Genomic DNA, 21,052 nt, shown 5'->3' with positions numbered 1-21,052 from the left:
AGGGGAGGGGCAAAGAGAAAGAGAGACACATAATGTGAAGCAGGCTCCAGGGTCTGAGCTGTCAGCACAGAGCCCAACACCGGGGCTCAAACTCCCAAACCACAAGATCATGACTTGAACTGAAGTTGTACACTTAACTGACGGAGCCACCCAGGCACCCCTCTTTGTGTTTTTAAATTCTCATACCTCTCCTCATATCAGTAATTCTGGCAAATCTGCCTAGGAACCAAATCTGCCATAATTGGTTGGGCTACTTCCTAGATCAGATGTGGTAGACTTGAAGTACATTTTCTTCTAAGCAAAAGAAATAAACATAATAGTGATCCTTCATTCTTAGCTGTGTATTTTGTCCTAAAATAAAATAGAAGCTGAGATATCATTGGGATTATTTCTTATTTCTTTTGAAAAATCGTATCTGTTTATAATAATGAATAAATAGTAGAGTTGTCTTATATAGTTTTATTGAACAAGGGAAAGAGATTATCACTGGATTTTGAGTGACTACCTTAGACAGAAGGAATTTTGGAATTAGGGAATCTATCTTTTGAAATTTAGCCTTGATTCATAAAGCCAAACCAGAGTATTGTCATACATGATATTACAATACATTTTATAAAGCACATTACTTGACTGTGGGATAATGTGGTCAATTTTTATATCAATTCTAGATATGAAATGTGTATGTAGGCTATTGACTTATTAAAAGTTGTCGCTAATCTTCATTTTAGATACGATATATTAATTTAGTGAGTTAAGTAAGACTAGAAAGTAAGGAGTTTCTTGGAGTAACACAGAAGTCGGATATGTTTTTATATGATTATATTCTCTGCTTGATGGATCTGTGGCATCGAGTTCTCCACATATGACTATTAAAATAGGAAGCATTTATTTAACTTTTATTCTGTTCCAGCCTGTTCTCAGTACTTTACATGGATTAAATTCCCCTTTGGTTGTTACTACTATTAATTCCATGGTAGGGATGAGAGGCCTAAGGCATAGTGAGGTTAAAGGACTTGTCCAGGGTCACAGGCCCAAGTGTGGAGGCTCTTAATCAGTGTGCTCTTTACTCCTGTTGAAATCTAGGTAGTTCTAATAATGTACAGACTGAGTTAAATTTTAAAGGGACAGTTAATTTTCTGACAGCTATCAGACCAGTGAATGGTTTATCTTTTTAAATCTGTTCTTTCTTAGAAAATTTTAGTTAACATCTTAGAGACATCTTATCCAAGTAGAACATTTATGATTATCATTGGCACAACTAGAGATGATGCATGAAATGTATTTCTTTCATGATGTGGTAGAAGAATTTTAAATTTTACATTGTACTCCTCATCTATAAGTCTTATAATGGAGCATATACTTACTGGGTGTCCCTTAGGTGATGGAACACTGTAGTTTGGATCCTAGGGATTTGATAAGGAGGAAATGTGAACTATTCTCCCAAGTAGGTGCATGTTCGATCTTGCTGACTTTATAGGCACCATGCTTATGTAGACTTCCTTACCCTTAGCTTTTTCAAGGGTTGACAAGCTTGCCTGTTCTTCAGAACCTCTTTGGAGATACTGTCTGACATTTTTCCTTATTGATACTACAGCTGGTTCTATTTTATAAGTAATTAACAGCGTTTTGCATGTAAGTGTCTCTCCCCTCAAATAAAGTAGTGTGCTCCTTTTATCAGATGAAAGCTTTTGGTTTTGCTCTTTGCCTTAGCCACCAGGAGGATCAAGGCCAAAGTAGTGTAACTCAGGGGCACCTGGGTGGCTCAGTGGGTTGAGTGTCTCACTTTGGCTCAGGTCATGATCTCACTGTTTGTGAGTTCTAGCCCCACATCAGGCTCTGTGCTGACAGCCTGGAGCCTGCTTCGGATTCTGTGTTTCCCTCTCTTTCTGTTCCTCCCCACCTTGCACTCTGTCTCTCTCTCAAAACTAAATAAAGATTAAAACAAAATTATATATAAAAAAACAACAAAGTAGTGTAACTCAAAAGAACTATTTCATTGCTCTACTAGGGCTTTTTTGTAAGTTACCAACACCCTTTAGAATCTGGGGAGATATTTAGACATACATACAATATTTGCATTATAATTACATTATATAATATATATATAATTATATAATTATATATATATTGTATAATATATATAATAATATATATAATATATTATAATTACATTATAATTACAAGAGGTTCTTGCATTCCGTGAAACATATCCTGGGCCCTTAGAATTAAGAATCCCTGCTTCTGATGTTTTCGCATCCTTATTTCAACCGTTTTGTACATAGGAGTGTATTTTCCTAAGTTTCCTTGACTTCATAGAATTAAGTTATATGTAAGTGATAAATAAATAGTTGTCAAAGGTTTAAAGTGCTGAGCAGTTTGCCTCTATGTGTTTGGCAGCTAGGCTATGGGAAATGTTTTAGTCTATCTCAAGAGGAGCTTTTTGCTTCTCATGATGATGAACATGTAGGCTAATATAAATGGCTGTAGAGTTTTTGTCTGATTTTTCAAAGAAGTAACCTAGAGGTTATTTAAATATATGTATATATAATACTATATATTTAAGTTATACACATATGTATGTATGTGTGCACGTATATGTATATATATGTGCGTGCGTGCGTGTGTGTGTATTTTTTTTTTTAATACAAATATGGAGCCTAACGATGGAGTTCTTGTTCTCTGGACACAATTTTGAAAGGATATTCAGTGAAGTTATGACATTTTTACATCTTTTTACCATGGTTCTTGGTAAAGGGGCTTGATGAAAGTTGTAAAAAGACTTTGGGTATTGTCTCTGAGACTACAGTTTTAAAATCTAGTTCTCAGGTGAGAGGAGAGTCTTCTCTCTTAGGGTGGTGGTAGAGTCATTGGCCCTGCCTTCAGGGTGATTGTTCGCAGATGCTCCTTTATGTTGGGTTTCTGGTGGGAGGTCCTGAGTTGGAGGCCATGTGCTAGGCTTTACTCTTAGGCCTCCATGTATAAAGGGATGGTGTATGTTAAGTTTCCAAACTTTGCATGATAGGATGCCTCATGGTACTTTCCTTTGGAAATTTCTTCCTCTTTAGTGTGTCCTCTTTGGATAGAGGAAAGGAGGCTCAACATCTGTCTCTAAAGAGTGTTTCCAAAACTTTGGCTAGTGTGGAGGAACTCATGCTAAGGAGGAGAAATGTTAGGAATAGCTGTGATTTTTCACCTCTCTTTCCCTTGGCTCTTTGTGAAAGACAATTTGTAGTACATTCTGTCTAAGGGAGATTTGAGTACCCAGCTGGTTAGATATATTTAAAGAAAGGAAAAAAATCACTTGAAACAGACCTTGAAGAAATCTATTATAAATTTGAGTGGGAACCTGAGAATGCTGTGGCATACAGGCAAAACTAATTAAAATAACTGATAAAGAAATGAGATGTAGCTTTACAAGGGATTTTCAAGATTTAAATGTATGACAATTAGGTTAATAAGCTTTTTTAACTCCATAAAGTATAGGAATTCAGTCCTTTGTGCAGTTTGAAACCACTATCACCTGTGCCCTCTAGTGCATAGTGGATGAGTTTGACAATAAAATTTTGTGCTGTGGTTCCTTCCTGCCTCTGCCCTCATTGCTGCTGAGATTCCTGGTGTGATCACTGTCCTAGCTTCTCTGATTCTCTGATCCCCTCATCTCTGGATGAAAGGGGTGGCCTTATTTCTTCTTGCCTGTCTGATCCTACTGCACTGCTCTGGACCTGGAGAAGTAATAAGTGTATCCTGACAAGTATGGCAGCTCCTGGCAGTCAGTTCCTTGAGACCAGGGCCCTTTCTGCCCCCAGTGCTGCCCAGGCATAGCATCCTGTTCTGGGGGGTATTTATGCCAAGCAAGGGACACTAGTTGAAAATCTTGCCTTTTCCATATCCATATTTACTGAGCTGGTGTCTGGGATAGAATGGGTCATGTAGGGATCCTAGAGATCCCAGCATGGTCAACTCCTGTGGACATCCCTCCCAGGAGTGGTGTGCAAGGTGCTGCTGGGATCTGTCTCCCACCAGTGGACCCCCAAGGTAAAGGCCAAGTTGCCATTTGCTGGGTAGAGGCAACCTTTTTGAAGCTGCCCAGGCTGTGGTGTGGTAGCAGTCTACTTTTGGGGAGAATGGGAGATGGCAGCCAACCTTAGGCCCTGTGATTCTCAAGGATAGCTGTTTGTCTATTTGCTAAGGCTTGTGACAGAGTACTTTGTTAATGTGTAACTGTTAGGTATTGTCACGGTAGCTTTTTAACTAGGCCTCCCACTCTCCACCCCCCGACAATTCCCCACCTGCCCACACCCCACACCCGTTACTTTCTTCTTAGCTTAGTTTAACCTGTCTCTTAACGAAGACAGTCAATTAGCTGCCCTTTACTCAACTGGCACATTTGGCATTGTAGAGAACATGGTACAAAACAGATGTTCATTTAAGGTTTCTGTGTCTGTCACAAATGGCTTTTTCAAGTTTCACGTGTCAAAATTACTTGCCTACCAAGGGAAAGCTTAAAAAAAAGACATTCACTTTGTACAGTATACACAATTTTAATAACAAAACTTTCCTGTACACTGCACTTTGTTACCACCCCCACCCCAGCCCCCAATATAATAGTATTTTCTTCCCAACCCAGTTGCCCACCTCCCAGCCAAAAAAAAAAAAAAAAAAAAAAAAACCACAAAAAAGGCTCTTAAGGTAATTGAACACAATGTGTTTGGACTTTTAGTGTCCAGTCTCAGTGTTGATAAGAAGGTTCATCAAACATTCCATATATCAGACTTGTTTTTAGTTTATCAAGGAAGAAGAATAGGTTAGTTGAAGGAGTAGCAGATGTTTCTAAATGTTTGTAATAGCTGGATGAAAGCTTAACAGCCATTTTCTATTTGTTTTTGGCCATATTCAAGCACTATGAGTTTGCCCTAGGTTAAGAACAGAAATATTTAATTATCTATGAATGACTTTATCATCCTTAGTTTTTTTCTAGTTGAAGCTCTTTAGCCAATAAGATCGGAAAATCATGGCCTAAAACAGACTTTTGAGACAGGTCTGTCACTGTATATCTCTGTTAGGAGCTAAGCTTCTAAAAATATTCTTTTAAAATTTCATATAGATATCCACATTTTAGGGAGAGAATGGGGCATTATACAGCCCTTTATTCCCTGATAACCTGTGTAGGAAGTATGCATTAAGAAAATGATATGCCTGTTTTGAATTTTAGGTTTTGGACCTAGCGATACAGAGGGCTCATTTTTATTGGAAAGATGGAGTCTAGCTCTTGGTGACTAGCATTAGAATAAGCAGATGGATTTTAATAATTAGTGGAGTTGGAAAGTTCAATCAATTCCATTCATTGAATCGGTATAGAAATTAACTTAGGCACATTAAGAAATTACATGTGTTAGTGCAGATTTTTGGCTTAAAAAATTAGTATCTTTGCTATTTGATGTTGGCAGTGGGTATTCTCTGAGTTGTGTGTGGATTTGCAAATTTATCGGCCCACTCTCATTTCAGAAGAGTGATTGAAATCGCTGGCAAGCTACAGAAATGAATATAAACGATTCCAAACAAGCTCTGGGGTACTAGGTGGGTACAGTATCATAGCCTTCTTAGCTTTTCTTTGTCCAGAGAGATTTAATTATTTTTCTGGTTCTTGATTAAATGATCATTTTCCTCTAACCTTGAAAGTGAAAAAAGGCCGGGGTTGGTGGGGGAGGAGGAGGTGCTGAAGAAGATAAGACTACACTGAAAAACAAAAGCCCTAACATTGTATTACCAGGATCTGCAGTGTAGCTGTGATGCTCTTCTGCCCTAGCCAGTTGGTAAAGAGAGCACAGATGACTAACAGTCTCATCTTCAAACCTGTGCTGATACTGAAACACAAATAGGCCAAAATTAAATGGAATCCTGCCTTCTACAGGCAATTGAAAAGGGAAGTTTGCACTTTAAATGGAAAAAGGAAAATGCTATCTGGCACTGTTACTTTTCTCTGAGAGCATTACCAAAAAAATGGAGGGCAAGAAATTTTACAGTTTTCAACTGGAAAATATTCCTTTGTGTCTTTGCTATGCTGTTCGCCAGAATTAATGAATGGCTTGCTTTTCCAATTTACTTTTCTATATACATTAAGGATTTTGTCAATTGGTGGTCCATTTTACTAAGTATAATCTTTAAGATTACTGTGGGAATTCTCAGCCAGTATTTCTCATTCTTCATAATTTCAATTAATATTGGTTGTGGATGCAATGATGGAAAATACTCCATTGCTATCCTTCAGGGCTGGTGGAGTCTGTGTTCCGGGCCCAGTTGTATTGTGACAAAGCTGTGCCGAGACAAATGGCCATGGTTACCCTGATAAATGGGTTGGTAAATTTTAGCTCGTGGAGCTCTCATTTGTAATGGGGCTTCTGATCCAGCCCCTCCATGGGGAAGTAGTGAGTTGTGCTCTATGTTGTAAAATCAGCTTCTGTGTCTGCCCAGGCAGGCCCAGGCTGGTTTAACAAGAAATGAAATGCTCACCGCTCAAGATCAGCTGAACACAGCTGGGCTGAGACTTTGCCAAACTAATCTATCCACCTTAAAAAATAGAGCACATTTTTACCTTAATAATTTGTGATCTCATCTGCTTTTTTACAAGACATGTTTTCTTTGAAATGTATTAAAGAAGACCCCTTTCTCTTAGTATTAAAGAAGAAAAAAATTATAATTAAATCTTGTGGGTTAAACTGTAGTCTTAGCATGTTTTCATTTCAATCCTGAGAGGAAAATATGCTCTGAATGATGGATATCATGTTAATGGTCATCTTAAGGAAAAGATAACCTGTTGTTTTTTTTTAATGGTTGTGGTTTTCTCTAAGGATACATGCCTTTTTTCACATACATTAAATGTCAGTTGTAGAAATGCTCATTTTTTCACAATTAAGTCAGTGGTCTAATTTAATGGGTTTTGCTACTGCATACATGGAGCCTCGTTTATGGAAAAATTATGTATGGATTGGTGACTTTCATCTAAATCCCAAATATGTCATAGTTTCTTTGTAGAAATCATAATCAAAGAAACAAAATACTTACGGCAGTTTTCTGCATGAAAAGTGTGGCATCGTTATCATTTGTTAATTATGGAATGTATCTATTAACACTTTCTTTTTCAGCTGCAGGACCCAGGGCCTTGCCCTGTTTGATGCAGATTGTGTAGTTAACCTTTGCCTCTCTCTTGGTTGCCTTTTTAACTTAAGCTAAACTGTTTCTGTGGGTCACATTTCAAAATGCTGCCTTTCTGTTTCATCCCTTCACATCCTTGCCACCTTCAGGTTACCACTGTGTGGCTGCACAGGCATGTAGGGTATTCTCCCACGAGAAAGCTTGCCTCAGTAATGTTATTCCCTTCACTTAGAAGGAACTGCTCTTACAGTATGGATATGTATCTTTATTAAACAGTCAAATTTTAGCATATCATATTTAGAAAGTGATTTTTTTCTTGGTTCCATTGTACTGTATTCTAGTATATTCTGTTGCTAGCCGATTATTTTTAATTTGGCTTTTTGAGGTTTGAAGATTAGGAAAAGGCAGAAGAAAGAGGTTTAAACCCCTTTGTCAAGGCATCTTTGATCGTAGAGGGAGGGAGAGAATTGGTGTGTGTGCTTTCATACTACAGGGAACAGGTCACAGGATTGTTAAATGGACTCAGTTTATCTCTTTTCTCTCCGAAATAATTTCTAAATCTTTTTTCACATATAAAAGTAAATATAGGATTTAGTAAACTAATTAGTAAAATGATGATTTTTAGATTAGTTTAAAAATTGTCTAAGTGCCACAAAAATCAACATTTCCATTATAAGTCAAATTAGAGTTGTATAATGTGAAGTCAGTGTGATTATTTACTATTGATTTCATTGTAATGAGACCTTTTCACAATCACTTGGATTCATTGTTTAAATATATTAAAGAGAGTCACTCAGCTTATTAGAATTACATAAAGGGTTCTGATTTCATAATGTGGACTTCGATAGTATCTACTAACCCAGGCAAAAACTCTGGAAGAAGAGTGTTTAATATTTACCAGTCTTCAGCATACATGAAATTCTACTTCCCACACTGGCAATAAATTGTAGATTTGAGTAAATACCAAATTGTCATAGACGAAAACTTTGCTAAGCCTCCTTTTAAGCAGCAAGCCAGTTGTGGTTCTTGGGATGGAGAGCAGTGATCTAACAAGTATTGATCCATATCTTTTTCTGCTCAGTAGCTTCTTTCCAAACTGTTTTCAGTAGAAAAAAATAGCATATGGAGACCTTAGTGTAAATGTTTACACATGATAGTATATAATAATTACATACATGAAATGTCTTATTTTGAAATAAGCATTTTTAGACTTTGCAACAAGAGTGCAAATTAATATGAGCTTTGCTTCATATAACACTTAAAATATGGGTTCATTAAAAAAAATTAAAAATACTTCAACACTTCAAAAACTTAAGTCTCCACTTGGTTTGGAAAATTAGGCTTAATGTCACCATTGGTAAAAATTAGGTATGTATTTATCCCCTACTATGTAAAATAGGTTACTTATCTGATGTAATTTTTGATGACGGGTAGATATTATACTTCACATTCTTTGTATGGCAGCTGCTGACACTTGCACTGTCCATAACCATTAATGATGATGAAGGGTCCTTCATGGGTGGGTTCATATTCATTATACGGTCCTTGGTCTGACATGTTTGACATATGGAGTCGTGTTTGGGATCGGAGCTGCCTGTGGTTCTGAATCATTGAGCACTGCCTAATTCTTCTTAAAGTGGGAGGGCAGCACTTCCTGGAGATGAACACTATAAAAATAATAAAAAAGAAAGAAAACAATAAAGCCATTGTTCCTGTAATTACCCGCTGAGTGAAGATGGCATTGTCTGGTTCGGGAAAGTGTTCCTCAGTAGTAACTGCTATGCCTGCAGTAGTTGGGATTTCTTTGTCTCCCACATGGTAACTTGATGAGCTTATTCTTTTTGTATATTCAGTGGTTGGATCCCTATAAGTTGTAGCCATGGCAGTGACAGTGGTTGATAAATTCCAGCAGAGCTGAAATCCATGGACTGCATCTAGTATATCCTCTCCTTGGGTGTGGTCAGGACTGTGACATAGGATGGAATGTTCCCACCGACCTTGGAAACTGCCCAGCCAGGAGGCCAAAGCACATATTCGAGGGCTGCATTCCCACAGATTGCCAGAGAGGCCAACAGTTGTGAGGGATCTCAGGGAGTTTAAGATCTTGGAATCAAGGCTATTTAACTTGTTGTTATCCATGAGGAGAATTTTAAGATTAGGCATCGTGTCAAACACTGTCAGGTCGATGGCTTTGATTTCATTTCCAGTCAGGTCTAGCTTTTCTAAAGTGCCCCAGGTCCACTCCATCCCACATGTCAAGTTGCTAATTTTGTTCCATTGTAAGAAGAGTGTGTGCAGACTGCTTAGCCGTAGGAAATGAGCAAAATTAATCTTCGTCAGCTGGTTGTGCTCTAGGTGAAGCTCTCTCAGTTTGATTAATCCTGCAAATCCATTGCGAGCCAAACTTCGCAAACGGTTTGTGCTCAAATCCAGAAACTCCAGACTACGACAGTCCCAGAATAGGCGTACTGGGATAGTCCGCAGGGAGTTGGACCGTAAATGCAAGGTCTGCAGTTTCCGAAGGCCATAGAAGAGCTCTGGGTGCAGAGATGACAGCTGATTAAAAGACAGGTCCAAATTTTGCAGGTTAATCAGTTGAGTAAAAGTTGTGTTTGGTAAATAAAATATTTTGTTGGAACTTAAGATTAATTCCTTAAGTTTATATAGTCCTTGAAAAGCATCTTCTTTTACTGTTGAAATTTGATTGTGGTCTAAGTGGAGCCAGGTAAGTTGACTGAAGCTGGCAAATTGATCCCTTTCGAGCTCTGTGATGTGATTGTGCCTCAGGGACAGGCCCAGAGAGCCCTTGTCTGTGGCGTTTGGCACTGAGCGGAAGCCCTGAGAGTCGCAGTAGAAGAGCAGCTTCTCGCAGCGGCATTTGGGTGGACACGCCATACCCAGGGCAGGCAGCATTTTTAAAACCATACTCATTGCATATATTGCTGCCAGCATAGGGGCCCCTAATGGCCACTTGAAATGTAAGCCTGCAGAATATAATTTAAGGAAAACAAGAAGATAGGATATTTTTCAGCAGAATGTATGAGCTCTTAAAAAAAAACAACATAACATTATGGCGAAAGATATCACTGCATATAACTTATTTTTCATTTGCTGCAGAAAAACTAACCTTGTTAGTATGACTAGAACACAACTTAAACCATTAAGAAAAAAGATAAAGAATATTCTGTCATTAGCAGTATAGGCTTTTACCTAAACCTCAAAACCCAGAAATTTGACAGTGATCTCCCTCATAAAATGTGAATTTGGTGGCTTATTTTAAAAAGCATGATACCTTGCTGACTGTATAAGACACATAAATGCATGGACTTACCCATTCTTCTGAGCACATTGGAGGCTGCATTCAGTCGCGGTTGTTAGACTCAACGCAGTGAGTCTGTAAAAGGCTCTAACATGCAGGAGCCTTTGACCAGTTTCCTGTTTTCTGTGTCCCAGGCTTTCTGAGTAAAATCATCCAGCAGGGTGAGTTATTTTTTCCTTAGGATATTCCTCTCGAAAGCATTGGTTTCATTTTCTCTGTCTTCTCTGATTCCTCAATCAGTTTTGAATGTAAGTTATTAAATTTCGTCCTCCTTTAACTGCTCAGCTGGTTAATCAAAGCTTCAGTCTCTCCTTTCCGCAGCCGTTAGTTCTCTCGGTCTTAACTTGTTGATGGCAGATGGGCGGCTTGTTGCAGAGAAGAGCTCCTGGAGCAGCATGAGTGCATTTACTGAAAAGCTTTTCCGAGAAACGGCACAAGAATGGAATTGCTTATGTGCTGCGACCACACAGAACTGTATATAGGCTGACGTCACCGGGTGACGTGTCTTTTGTTTGGGTTTTCCAGAAGCTTTACTGTTATAAAGCACTGTGCTTTTTAACAGTATCAGGGTCGTTGTAAGACCCCTTGATTATAATAAAGCGAGAAAGAGAGCTCCTGACTTAAAAACATGGTATTCCTGCAGTGTATGAAGCAGCAGTGAGGTTGTAATAAAGGCTGCATTCAGGAAGACCCATCTGAACAGTGAGTTGGGATAGCAGAGTGATGATTTTTAATGCTTGGAAGAACCAGTGTTAGACTGCCGATTCTGCAGAGAAGAGATCATCTAAATGGGCAGGAGCCTGCACGATTTATGAAGTGCAGATTTAACGCCAGCCTATGCAAGGTAGTGCCTGCTGCTCTGGTAGTTTGGAAAGCTACTCAGTCACCTTGTTGTCATGCTTGGTTAAAATGGAAGTATGACTGTGATTTGCTTTACGTGTGTTGGAAAACTACCCAGGTGGGCTTGGCTTCTTTGTCATTAAGAGCTTAACATCATAAACTAAGAATAAAGGGGGAAGGGAAGAGAAAAAGCTTATAAAACTAAGTATTTGGTTAGTTTGCTGGTTGAGAATTTAAGGGGAACTTGAATTAAAAAGATGGTCCTTCTCTGTCTCGTGTTACAACGTTTTAATCACAGTGCTGATTGAAAAATAATGCTGATTTGATCCTTACATGTCTTACTAGGAGAAAAGGTTAGGGTGATACTGTCATTTAATACTGTGTGCCCTAAACATTAACAATGGAACAGAAGTGATTTAGGACAAGTGATAGAGCCTGGTTGGATTCTGGTACAATCCAATCTCAGAATCTCACCTACTCCTTCACCTGAAAGCCTCAGCTAATGCTGAGCATGATTGGGGCATTGTGGCACCCAGATAACAGAGCATTTGCATACTTAAGAGCTTATGCTGGCACACCTAAGAACTGACTTTGAGTTGCACACTAACTGTTGGAATCTGGTGAATACAGAAGGTCACTCATACTTTGGACTAGGGTTTTTGCTTTGGCTGTTATTACTTGACCTGATGGTGTCTTCTCCCCGTTGAATAGTGTCATCACTGTTCAGAACTTGGTTTTGAAAATTAAAGAACCATGATTAGTATAAATGTGAAGGATTTTTCTAGCATTAGTGAGAGTCCTATATTCAGGCCTGACAAACGTAATGCCTTTTACACATCGGACCTTATTAATTTGGCCTTCCATGGCAATTTCTGTCATAACCATTGGTGCTTAACCTTCGTGGGTCTTGTCTTAGAACTGGAGGCAAAAATCTCAAAACTACCCTTGGTGTCTGTGAAACCAGAACATCACTGACCTGTGGGCTTCCAGGGGCTTCATCCCATTGGGCAAGAAGTCATTGTCTTAAGAGGCATAGTTTCTATGTAGAAGGGTGCTACTGGAGTGAGGATTGGAAGAATCCAAGGTCCTTTATTCTGAGCGCTGTGTAAAGGTGCTGTGAAAACAGCAGCACATGCTGGTGGATAGTCTGAATTTTCCTAGAAGCAGACCCCAAGAAGGATTAGAATTATTAGAGTTTTGGGATGCCTGGGTGGCTCAGTTGGTTGAGCCTCCGACTCTTGGTTTCAGCTCAGGTCATGATTTCATGGTTCATGGGTTCAAGTTTTGTGTTGGGCTTTGCGCTGACAGTGTGGAGTCTGTTTAGGATTCTCTTTCTACCCCCCACGCTCTCTCTCTCAAAAACAAAAAAAACTCTTAAAACCTTAATATTTCTCCGTCTCCATCTCCTTTTTTTTTTTTTTTTTAATTTGTAAAGTTCCTGGGAAGTACAAAAGGAAAGAGAAGACCATATGAATACTCTGAAGGCCAGTGGCGTCTTCAGACCACAGGGCAAGTCTGACACCTCTGAAAGGAGAGAGGAAGGAAAGATTTGACAGATAGTCTTAGACTGCAGTGCATCCCTAGGCCAGAGAGAAGCTTCCAAGCCAAAGTTGCCCATGAATGGAACCCCACATTCCTTGGAACAGGCCTGCACTAGTACTCCCACCTTTTTCCTACATGCTGGTTAAGGAATGAAGGGAGGGAGAGGTCCTCAAGGATGCCACTTGCCACATTGACCATCTTTTCCATAGTCTTGTCTGTCTATAGGCTACTAATTCTTTACCTGGTTCTGTAGACTGATTTGCAGAATTCTGTTGCTTGTGCATTTTTCTGTGAATAAGATTTAGCCAGACTCTTAAAGGGTCTGTGATCCTAGGTTACAGAATTTCTGTTCCATAGGAACTTTGTTCCAAAACACCTAAGGAGGGGAGTCTGATAAGAGTAGTCTCTTAATTTCTTTTTAAAGGAAAACAAGCCCTTGGATATTATAAATGCCTTACTGAAGTCAGCTACTCTCTGATGGAAAACAAAAACCAAAACCTTTGCCAGGCCGGAGGAACTGGATTAAATTCTTCCGTGGAGCAACCACAATTGGGATTGAGTTGCATATGATAATTTAGAAGGAAAAGCATGTCCTTCCCCTTAGACTCTTGGTTCCTTTCTCCTCTCTAGTCTGCTTGCCTACCTCTTATATGTTAACAAATGGAAAATGCTTAAATTACATTATCCCAGCACTATTATACCAGATTTGTGGGCAAGGAAAATTGCTCAGAGAAGGACCTGTGCAATCAAGAGTAATTATTTTTTGATGCATCTGGAGAAGTGCGCAGTATTGCACCGCAGAAGTAAGCAGTAATACAGTATCACAGGACCCAGAGAATTTGTTCTGGGTTACAGGTCATCTTGCTCACTTGCCTTCTCTTTGGATTCAGAAGGTTCAGTCTTTGGAACCAAAGAAGATAGTGTGTTTGTCTTAAAAGTTGGTGGAGTACATAGTTCCCATTGGTGGAATTTTGTATCATTTTTTAAAATCTTTATCTTTCTTTAGCTAAAAGGACTAAACAGAGACCCATGTTCTTTCTGAATTAAACGTTGTTTGTTTGTTTTTGGTTTCATTTTAGAACAGTTTTACTCTCTACACATAGGCCTTTGACTTAATTAAAGTGGCAGTACAACCTCTGCAAAGTACTAACCATAGCTGTTTAAATTTTCACTGCTTTAGTTATTGTTCATGACAAGGCAAAGGAGAAGTAAAATCTAACTTGTCTCTTCTCTTTGTGAATGGTTTTAAGCAAATTGAGTGAGTCAAGTGGTAGGGCTTAGGTGCTGTAGTTACATGCATGAAAGCTACTCTACATGAAAGTTTGTTTTTAATATGAATTACTGATTAGATAGAATTATTTCTCAGCTTGGAGAGGCAGATGTACAGATATATACATGGAGTTTTCTGTTCTTTTGTAGGAGAGTGGAAGCTTAATTTTGCATTATGCTAGAAAGTGAAATGTTTTTTAAATCATGCCCAAATCCAAAAATTGTAATAACTCTAGCACACGTGGTGTTGCACAAAAGGTGCCCTGGAGAAGTAATGTTAAAATAAATCTTCTTGCTACCAGTCTTGATTGATAACTTGGAGAAACTCTTCATGTTTATCAAAAAGTAATAGTCATTTTTAGGGTGGAGGTCCTGGATTTTGTGGGTCTCAGTATGTCCCCTTGTAAGAACCTTTCAGGGTTCTTATTTGGCTGCCTCATATTTGGGCCTACCTTAGAGTAAGTGGGTTTTACTAGCCTTCTTTTGGAGGGAGGGAGGAAGGAAGATGAGAGAAGACTATGGTAAATCCTAGAGTTTTTTACTGCTTTCAAACCATGTATATTTGAAGGCAAATATGTGACTGTTGATTCGCTGTTTAAAAAAGAAAAGAAAAGAAAAAGAAAAGTCATTGAGGTTGATGCTGAACATTAGCTTGTTATCTTCCCAAGAAACAAAGCATACCTGACAGAGGCAGATAGAGTTTGTAATGTAAGAATTGATGGCTTTACCAATCTATTGTATTGGATATTGTCTAAAGAGTAGTTGATAGTCACAGGTGGAGCCAGAGGATCTGAGAGCATTCAGAACACTAGGCTCCTACAGTGTTGGCGCTCACTAGACCACTGTTGCATGTAAATAAACATGTGGGTGGTTGGGCATCTTCCTTTAAAAAAAAAAAAAAAAAAAGGCATTTTTAAAAATAAGTTGTCCACATAAGGCCTCCAGAATCCCCCCCCCCCTTTTTTTTTACTAGATCTTTGTCCCTATCCCTGCCCTCCATTGATTTTGATTTTTAAAAGTCCTTTTGTTCTCTTAGTAAACATGATTGAGAAAGTAGTAAGAAGTAGTGGTGGCTTTGCTAGGGATGGTGAACTGTGTTCCTTTTGATGCTATAACTTAAAAAGTTCAGGATTTCTTCTAGCTTTGGAGGCATGTACTTTTTGGTAGTTGTTGCTGTTGGGGGTGGCAGGGCTAGGATCATGTGACAGCCTAATTTTGTTGTGCTAGAGTTATGTTCTGTGCCCAGGGCTAGGTAATTCAGCTATAGATCTTTGGGTGATACACCTATGTTGGACGTTAGGTGAGGGAAAATCTTCCGTAGAAGTTTGGGCACAGGTACATTTCAGCCATGAAGATCTTTTATTTTCTCTACCATAGACCTCAGACCAAATAGAGCTGATCTTAAAATCTTTTTTTCTAAAGTTTACTTATTCATTTTGTGTGTGTGTGTGTGTGTGAGAGAGAGAGAGAGAGAGAGAGGGAGGGAGAGGGAGAGGGAGAGGGAGAGGGAGAGGGAGGAAGGGGCAGAAAAAGAGGGAGAATCTTAGTCAGGCTCTGTGCTGTTTGCACAGAGTCCATGCGGGCCTAGAACTCACAAAACCATGAGATCATTACCGGAGCCAAAATCAAGAGTTGGATGCTTAACCAACTGAGCCACCCACGTGCCCCTTAAAGTCTTGGTTAATGCACAGACTGATTGAAATTTGTATTGCCAAACCCTTTTCTTATTCTTGTTCTGCCAGTGGCTACCTCGTGTTCATGTTTCCCCCTCCCTCTGTACGTGGCAGGCTTCATTTTTAAATTCTGAAATATGGCTAAGTTTGGATTTGTTCTTCCTGCTTCTCCCTCTGCATTTACAAGTAGTTTTCTGTTTAGATATGTTTCTCATCCTACCCACATAGGTGGCCCACAGGTATACAAAAAGCCATTTGCATAGAGTAGAATTAAGAGTTAAGATATCCATTCATATTTTCTTGAAGAATCCCTTCCAATTTTAGAGGCTTTTTGACCCCATTGGGTAAATTTAAAAGGGTGAATTTGCATGTATATTGACTAGATGTTGGCAGTCTTCATTGCTGAACCTGGGAAATGTCATTCCCTTTAGAAGTCTGGAGTAGAAGGACAGCGACATGTGCTGAGACCAGCAAAAAATAAAAATAAAAAAAATAAAAAATTGAACATATGATGTCATCAATGCAAAGAAAATCAGTAACAAAAATTTGGTCCAAAGAGAACAAGATCATTTCTTACTCTGAAAGTCTTACAGTATGGCAACATTATAGCTGCGGTTGAGATTAACCCATATTACTGAAATGGTTCTGCTAAGGCTTGACATCCTGTGGGAGTTGATTCTCTACTGCTGCTTCTTTGTATGTGTGTGTGAGAGAGAGAGAGAGAGACAGAGAGACAGAGAGGGAGAGTGTGAGATATGGGGTGTCTAATGGCTTCATAGTTTCCCCTTGTATGGCTCTTCTATAATATATGGACATGTAGTTTGTTTTGAGCCTTTTGGCTTTTGCAGACAGTGTAAAATGAATACCCTTTTAATATCTTTGCATCCTTAGGCAAGATTTTATATAAATTCTGAACCAAAAAATCACTAGGTTATAGAGTGTGTCTATTTAAAATTGATAGTAGTGCCTGGGTGGCTCAGTTGGTTGAGCGTCTGACTTCGGCTCAGGTCATGATCTCACAGTTAGTGGGTTCGTGCCCCGCATCAGGCTCTGTGCTGACAGCTCAGAGCCTGGAGCCTGCTTCAGATTCTGTGTCTCCCTCTCTCTGTGCCCGTCCCTGCTCATGCTCTGTCTCTCTCTCTGTCAAAAATAAATAAACATTAAAAAAATTTTTTTAAATAAATAAACATTAAAAAAATTGTTTTTAATTTGATAGACATTACCACATTGCCTTCCGAAAAGTTTTAAACCATTTCATACTTCCCCTAGAAGTCTGTAAGTGTTCAGTAACCACCCCACCAACTCCTTCCCCACCCCCACAACATATTGTAAAATACCTGTGAATCTAATAGGTAAAAAAAGCTTTCTTTTCTTTGTTTCTCTTATGAGTAACATTGGGTACCATGTTGTATATAGGTGTATTGTCATTTTGTTCCTTCATGTGGACTGTGTATTTCATTTGCTCATTCCCACTTGAAATTGGTCATTTTCTTAAAGATTTGTAAACTGTTCTTTTATTAAAGAAATTATTTTTTTCCCAGATATTTTATAAGTATTTCTTCCACTTATTGCCTTTTAAAGGTCTTTGCTTTATATAGGTAATTTTATTTTTATGTATGTATGTATGTATGTATGTTTTATTTATTTTTGAGACAGAGAGAGACAGAGCATGAACGGGGGAGGATCAGAGAGAGAGGGAGACACAGAATCTGAAGCAGGCTCCAAGCTCTGAGCTGTCAGCACAGAGCCCGATGAGGGGATCGAACTCACGGACTGTGAGATCATGACCTGAGCCCAAGTCGGACGCTTAACCGACTGATCCACCCAGGCGCCCCTATAGGTAATTTTAATGAATGGCAAAACTGATGAGAATCTTCCTTATATTAAATAAAGCAAACATACCCTTGACATATTATGTTCAAGATCCAGTACCTGTTGGATGAGCATGAGATGTTGTAAAATTTTCAGTAAACAAAGATTCCCTGTTAACACATTATCTTAATTAAGTAGAGCAAAGAAGATCAGAGCCGTTTAGAAAGTTTTTTAATTGTTGTTAATCAACATAGAAATCAGAAGAGTTCTATGATTTATCAACAGTTCTTAGCCTGATATTCCCAGATAATGAGCATTTTAAAATCCTTCTGAAATATCCACACAGTTGGGTCATCTTATTCTTTTTTCTGGGTTATTAATAGTTTCAAAATTAAGGCCTTATTTTACGACTTTCATATACTTACTTTTTGTATCTGTTTACTTTAAATACTTGTTTGTACTTCTGTTAACTTTCTAACTTACAGCAGCTATTTAATGTGTAAGTATTAGCATCTGTTTTAAGAAAAAGATTAGAATATCTCAGCTACATGCATCAGTTTGTGCCGGGACTGTTTTCGTATTGGCTCTCTAACTTTTCCCCATCCTGGATTTTGTCATATTTTTCTCCAGAAAGATAAAGGAATAGTTCACATTTGGTTCTGATCTCCCAGGATTTGGTGGAATGGTGCCATAGATTCATTCACTGGAAGCACTGTAAAAGTTTTCACTCTGTTTTTCCCTGGAAGTGCTGTTTATTTTGTACTGTTACTTTTTAGGTCGAGTAGGCTTTTGTAGGCTCACCTGGGAACATTTGTCACATTATTTCTAGGGATTAAAATGTACCTTGAGATGCCGCCAGCTGTGCCAGGGACACATTTCATGCCTTCCCGAATGGGAAGAGTTGGGCTAGAGCCCAACTAGAACTAGAGTTGAGAGGTTGTAGGGTATGAGTGAGTAATTGTCGACATATGCACCAGTCACAACAGTGCGACAGTGTCATCTTTGGCAAAGGTAGGAGTGGTTTGGGGGGAGTTGTAAATTTGTTATAGGAGAAAAGATTACTCTTTGTGAAGCAAGGGTCTGGTCTTTGGAAGAAAAAAAAAGGCTTGTTTTTTCACAGGTTACCACCAAAAATGGGGTAAAATCCTCCTGAAAAGTTCAGTTATTAATAATTAAAAAAAAAATTCAGTGCCTGACTCAAATGTAATCTTGTGCATAACTTCCCCTTATTACTCTGACCCACTGTTAACTCATTTAGAAGTCCTATCAGGCCCAGCACAATACAGAGTATTGCTGAATTATATGTTGTTCTGAATTATTTTAGCTCAGATTGTAAACTCTCTGAAAGAAGGATTGTGGCTAGTCCTGCCTACTCCAGTGGATGCAAAGTAGGTGCTCTGTAAAAAGTGTGTCTAAATAAATAGAATTTATTATTTGGCCACGCAAAAGGCAGGTGGAGTGGCTTCTTTATGCTTCTGTTGAAGATGGATTTTGAAAGCCCTTTTGCTGTCCCAGCTAGAACTATGTTGCTAGAAGCCATCTAGCTAAGAAGTTTCCCTCCTCATTTCAGCTGCTATTAACTTGCTGAGGAGAACCTATATGTTGAAACCCCAAATATGCCTAATATTTTTTTCAGAAAGCCCTTTTGTCACTGGTTAGCAGGACAAATATGTCAAATATGAATGAACCTAGGTAGCCTCTCTGTTTAGATGGAATAGAGTCTCTCAATTAGGTAGGAGTTGAGAATCATTTACTTTAAAGGTTAAATGAGCACCTTTACTTTGACATAGCTAAAACTAGAATTAAAAGATCCTAAGACTTTTAATTTCAAAGAGAAGTAAAATCTTGTTTTACAAATAAGCAACGTTTCCAATTTCATCAAGCTCATTTTTAAGGTTGTAAGTGTGTAGATGCATGTGTACTTACCCCTATTTTAAATGATTGGAATTCTAAAGTTGCGCGCGCGTGCAAGTGTGTGTGTTAGAGGGGTTTTGATTTAAAAGGTGGTCTGTCTAGTATAAGCTAAAAGCTTCAGTAAATAACTGCTTCTGAACTGTCCCTTCCTGATCAATGAGGCATAAACTTTTATTTCCTACAGTAACAAGAAAGACAAATTGATTTTTAAGGTAGTTTGACAAGTACAGATTTAACAGATTCATAGTCTGGGTTGCATCTTAAAGTAAATTTTGCTGTTGGCTGTAATTCCCCTCAAATCAAGTTTGAGGATTTGCTTTATGTAACTTGCAGAGTAAATCCTTCTGCACAAATTGAGGAAATTTCTGGGGATTCGAGGTTACAAGGGGTTGGAGTTTTCATGAGGTCATTTAGCCCATCCTTTGGGTTTTAGATAGCCAATGTTTTCTGGAATAAATGATCTACTAGAAACATCCTAAAATGTGGCTAGGAAAAACGACAAACATGACTTGGAGAAGTTTTCTTGAAGTGTGCACTTGTGTGTCTAAGGAATGTACTGAGACTTTCCTCATTAAGGCATTAGTTATGAGGTCAATTTGATTTTTAAAAAATTCAGTTTTAGTCACCTTTGCCTTAGATCCTGCTCTTTTGATCTTTGAGATTGTAACTAACTATATTCGTCAAGTTATTTTCTGACTGAAGGCTGTGAGTAAATCACAGTTTATTCCTGCAGGTAGAAATTCTCATACTTCAATCAGTTTTGTTGAGATTCCCACCCCCCTTTTTTTTTACTTATTAATATTACTGAACTACTTAACTTTATTGGCAATACAGAACTATTGGGGGAAAAGATAATGGATATGACCCTAACCAGATTTGATAGTGAACGTACTAATTTAGCACTTGTATTTCAACTCTCTGTATTCCTAAAATCCCGTCTTGTCATCTTTTTGTCCTCTGCTAAATAGCCTATATTTCTTAACATTTCTTCTGTTTTCTCTTCTTACAACCAATGGAGATAGGGGCAGAGGGACAAGTGTCATTGTCCCCATTTAATAGATGTGGGATAAGAGAGAAAATGAGTTAGAAATGTACATAAAAGGCACTGAGAAAATATGAAACCACATCTCTCCATCCCAACTATTCACCTGCTGTGCTGGCTTGTGTACTGATGGCATATCTATACCAGAATGCCTTGAGGACACCCAAAAGTAGAACGTTGGGTTAGATTCCTTTGTCCATTTGTATCTATCTTGTGATTACTACATGTTTTATTTCACATTTGTTGGCTGGGTATTTAGTAAGGAAAAACTTTTAATATACTTTATAGTCTGACTCACCTGATGTCTTACCAAGATATTTCCAAGCACGTGGCTAGTCCTCCCTGGGGTAACTTAACTTTATTTCCTTTTCTTCCAGCTACTATCTATTTTGGTACTGCTTAAAATGTTCCCGGATGCAAATCTCAACCTCCTGAACCCTGGAGCAATGCCCATTTACATAACTGTCTCAGAGTGACTAATACATTCTT

At 38.5% G+C, this 21,052-nt stretch overlaps 2 protein-coding genes across 3 annotated transcripts in view; one reads left to right on the top strand and one right to left on the bottom strand.

Annotated features, from left to right (window-relative positions):
- The window catches only part of CTNNA1 (catenin alpha 1), a 177,995-nt gene that overhangs the window by 109,483 nt on the left and 47,460 nt on the right, over positions 1-21,052 (top strand). The gene's annotated exons all lie outside the window — the stretch shown is intronic.
- On the bottom strand, positions 7,849-11,240 carry LRRTM2 (leucine rich repeat transmembrane neuronal 2). Its single transcript, XM_019424318.2, has 2 exons — positions 10,484-11,240; positions 7,849-10,136 (listed from the first exon to the last, which is right to left on the bottom strand). Exons 1-2 carry the CDS (start codon positions 10,485-10,487, stop codon positions 8,590-8,592), a joined length of 1,551 nt encoding a protein of 516 aa, XP_019279863.1. The 5' UTR covers positions 10,488-11,240; the 3' UTR covers positions 7,849-8,589.

This window comes from Panthera pardus, unplaced genomic scaffold (assembly GCF_024362965.1).
Source record: "Panthera pardus isolate Hobbes unplaced genomic scaffold, ASM2436296v1 HiC_scaffold_2, whole genome shotgun sequence".
NCBI classification, from domain to species: Eukaryota; Metazoa; Chordata; class Mammalia; order Carnivora; family Felidae; genus Panthera; species Panthera pardus.
Note: the sequence above shows the minus strand (reverse complement) of the source record. Positions and strands in the feature narration are given on the sequence as shown.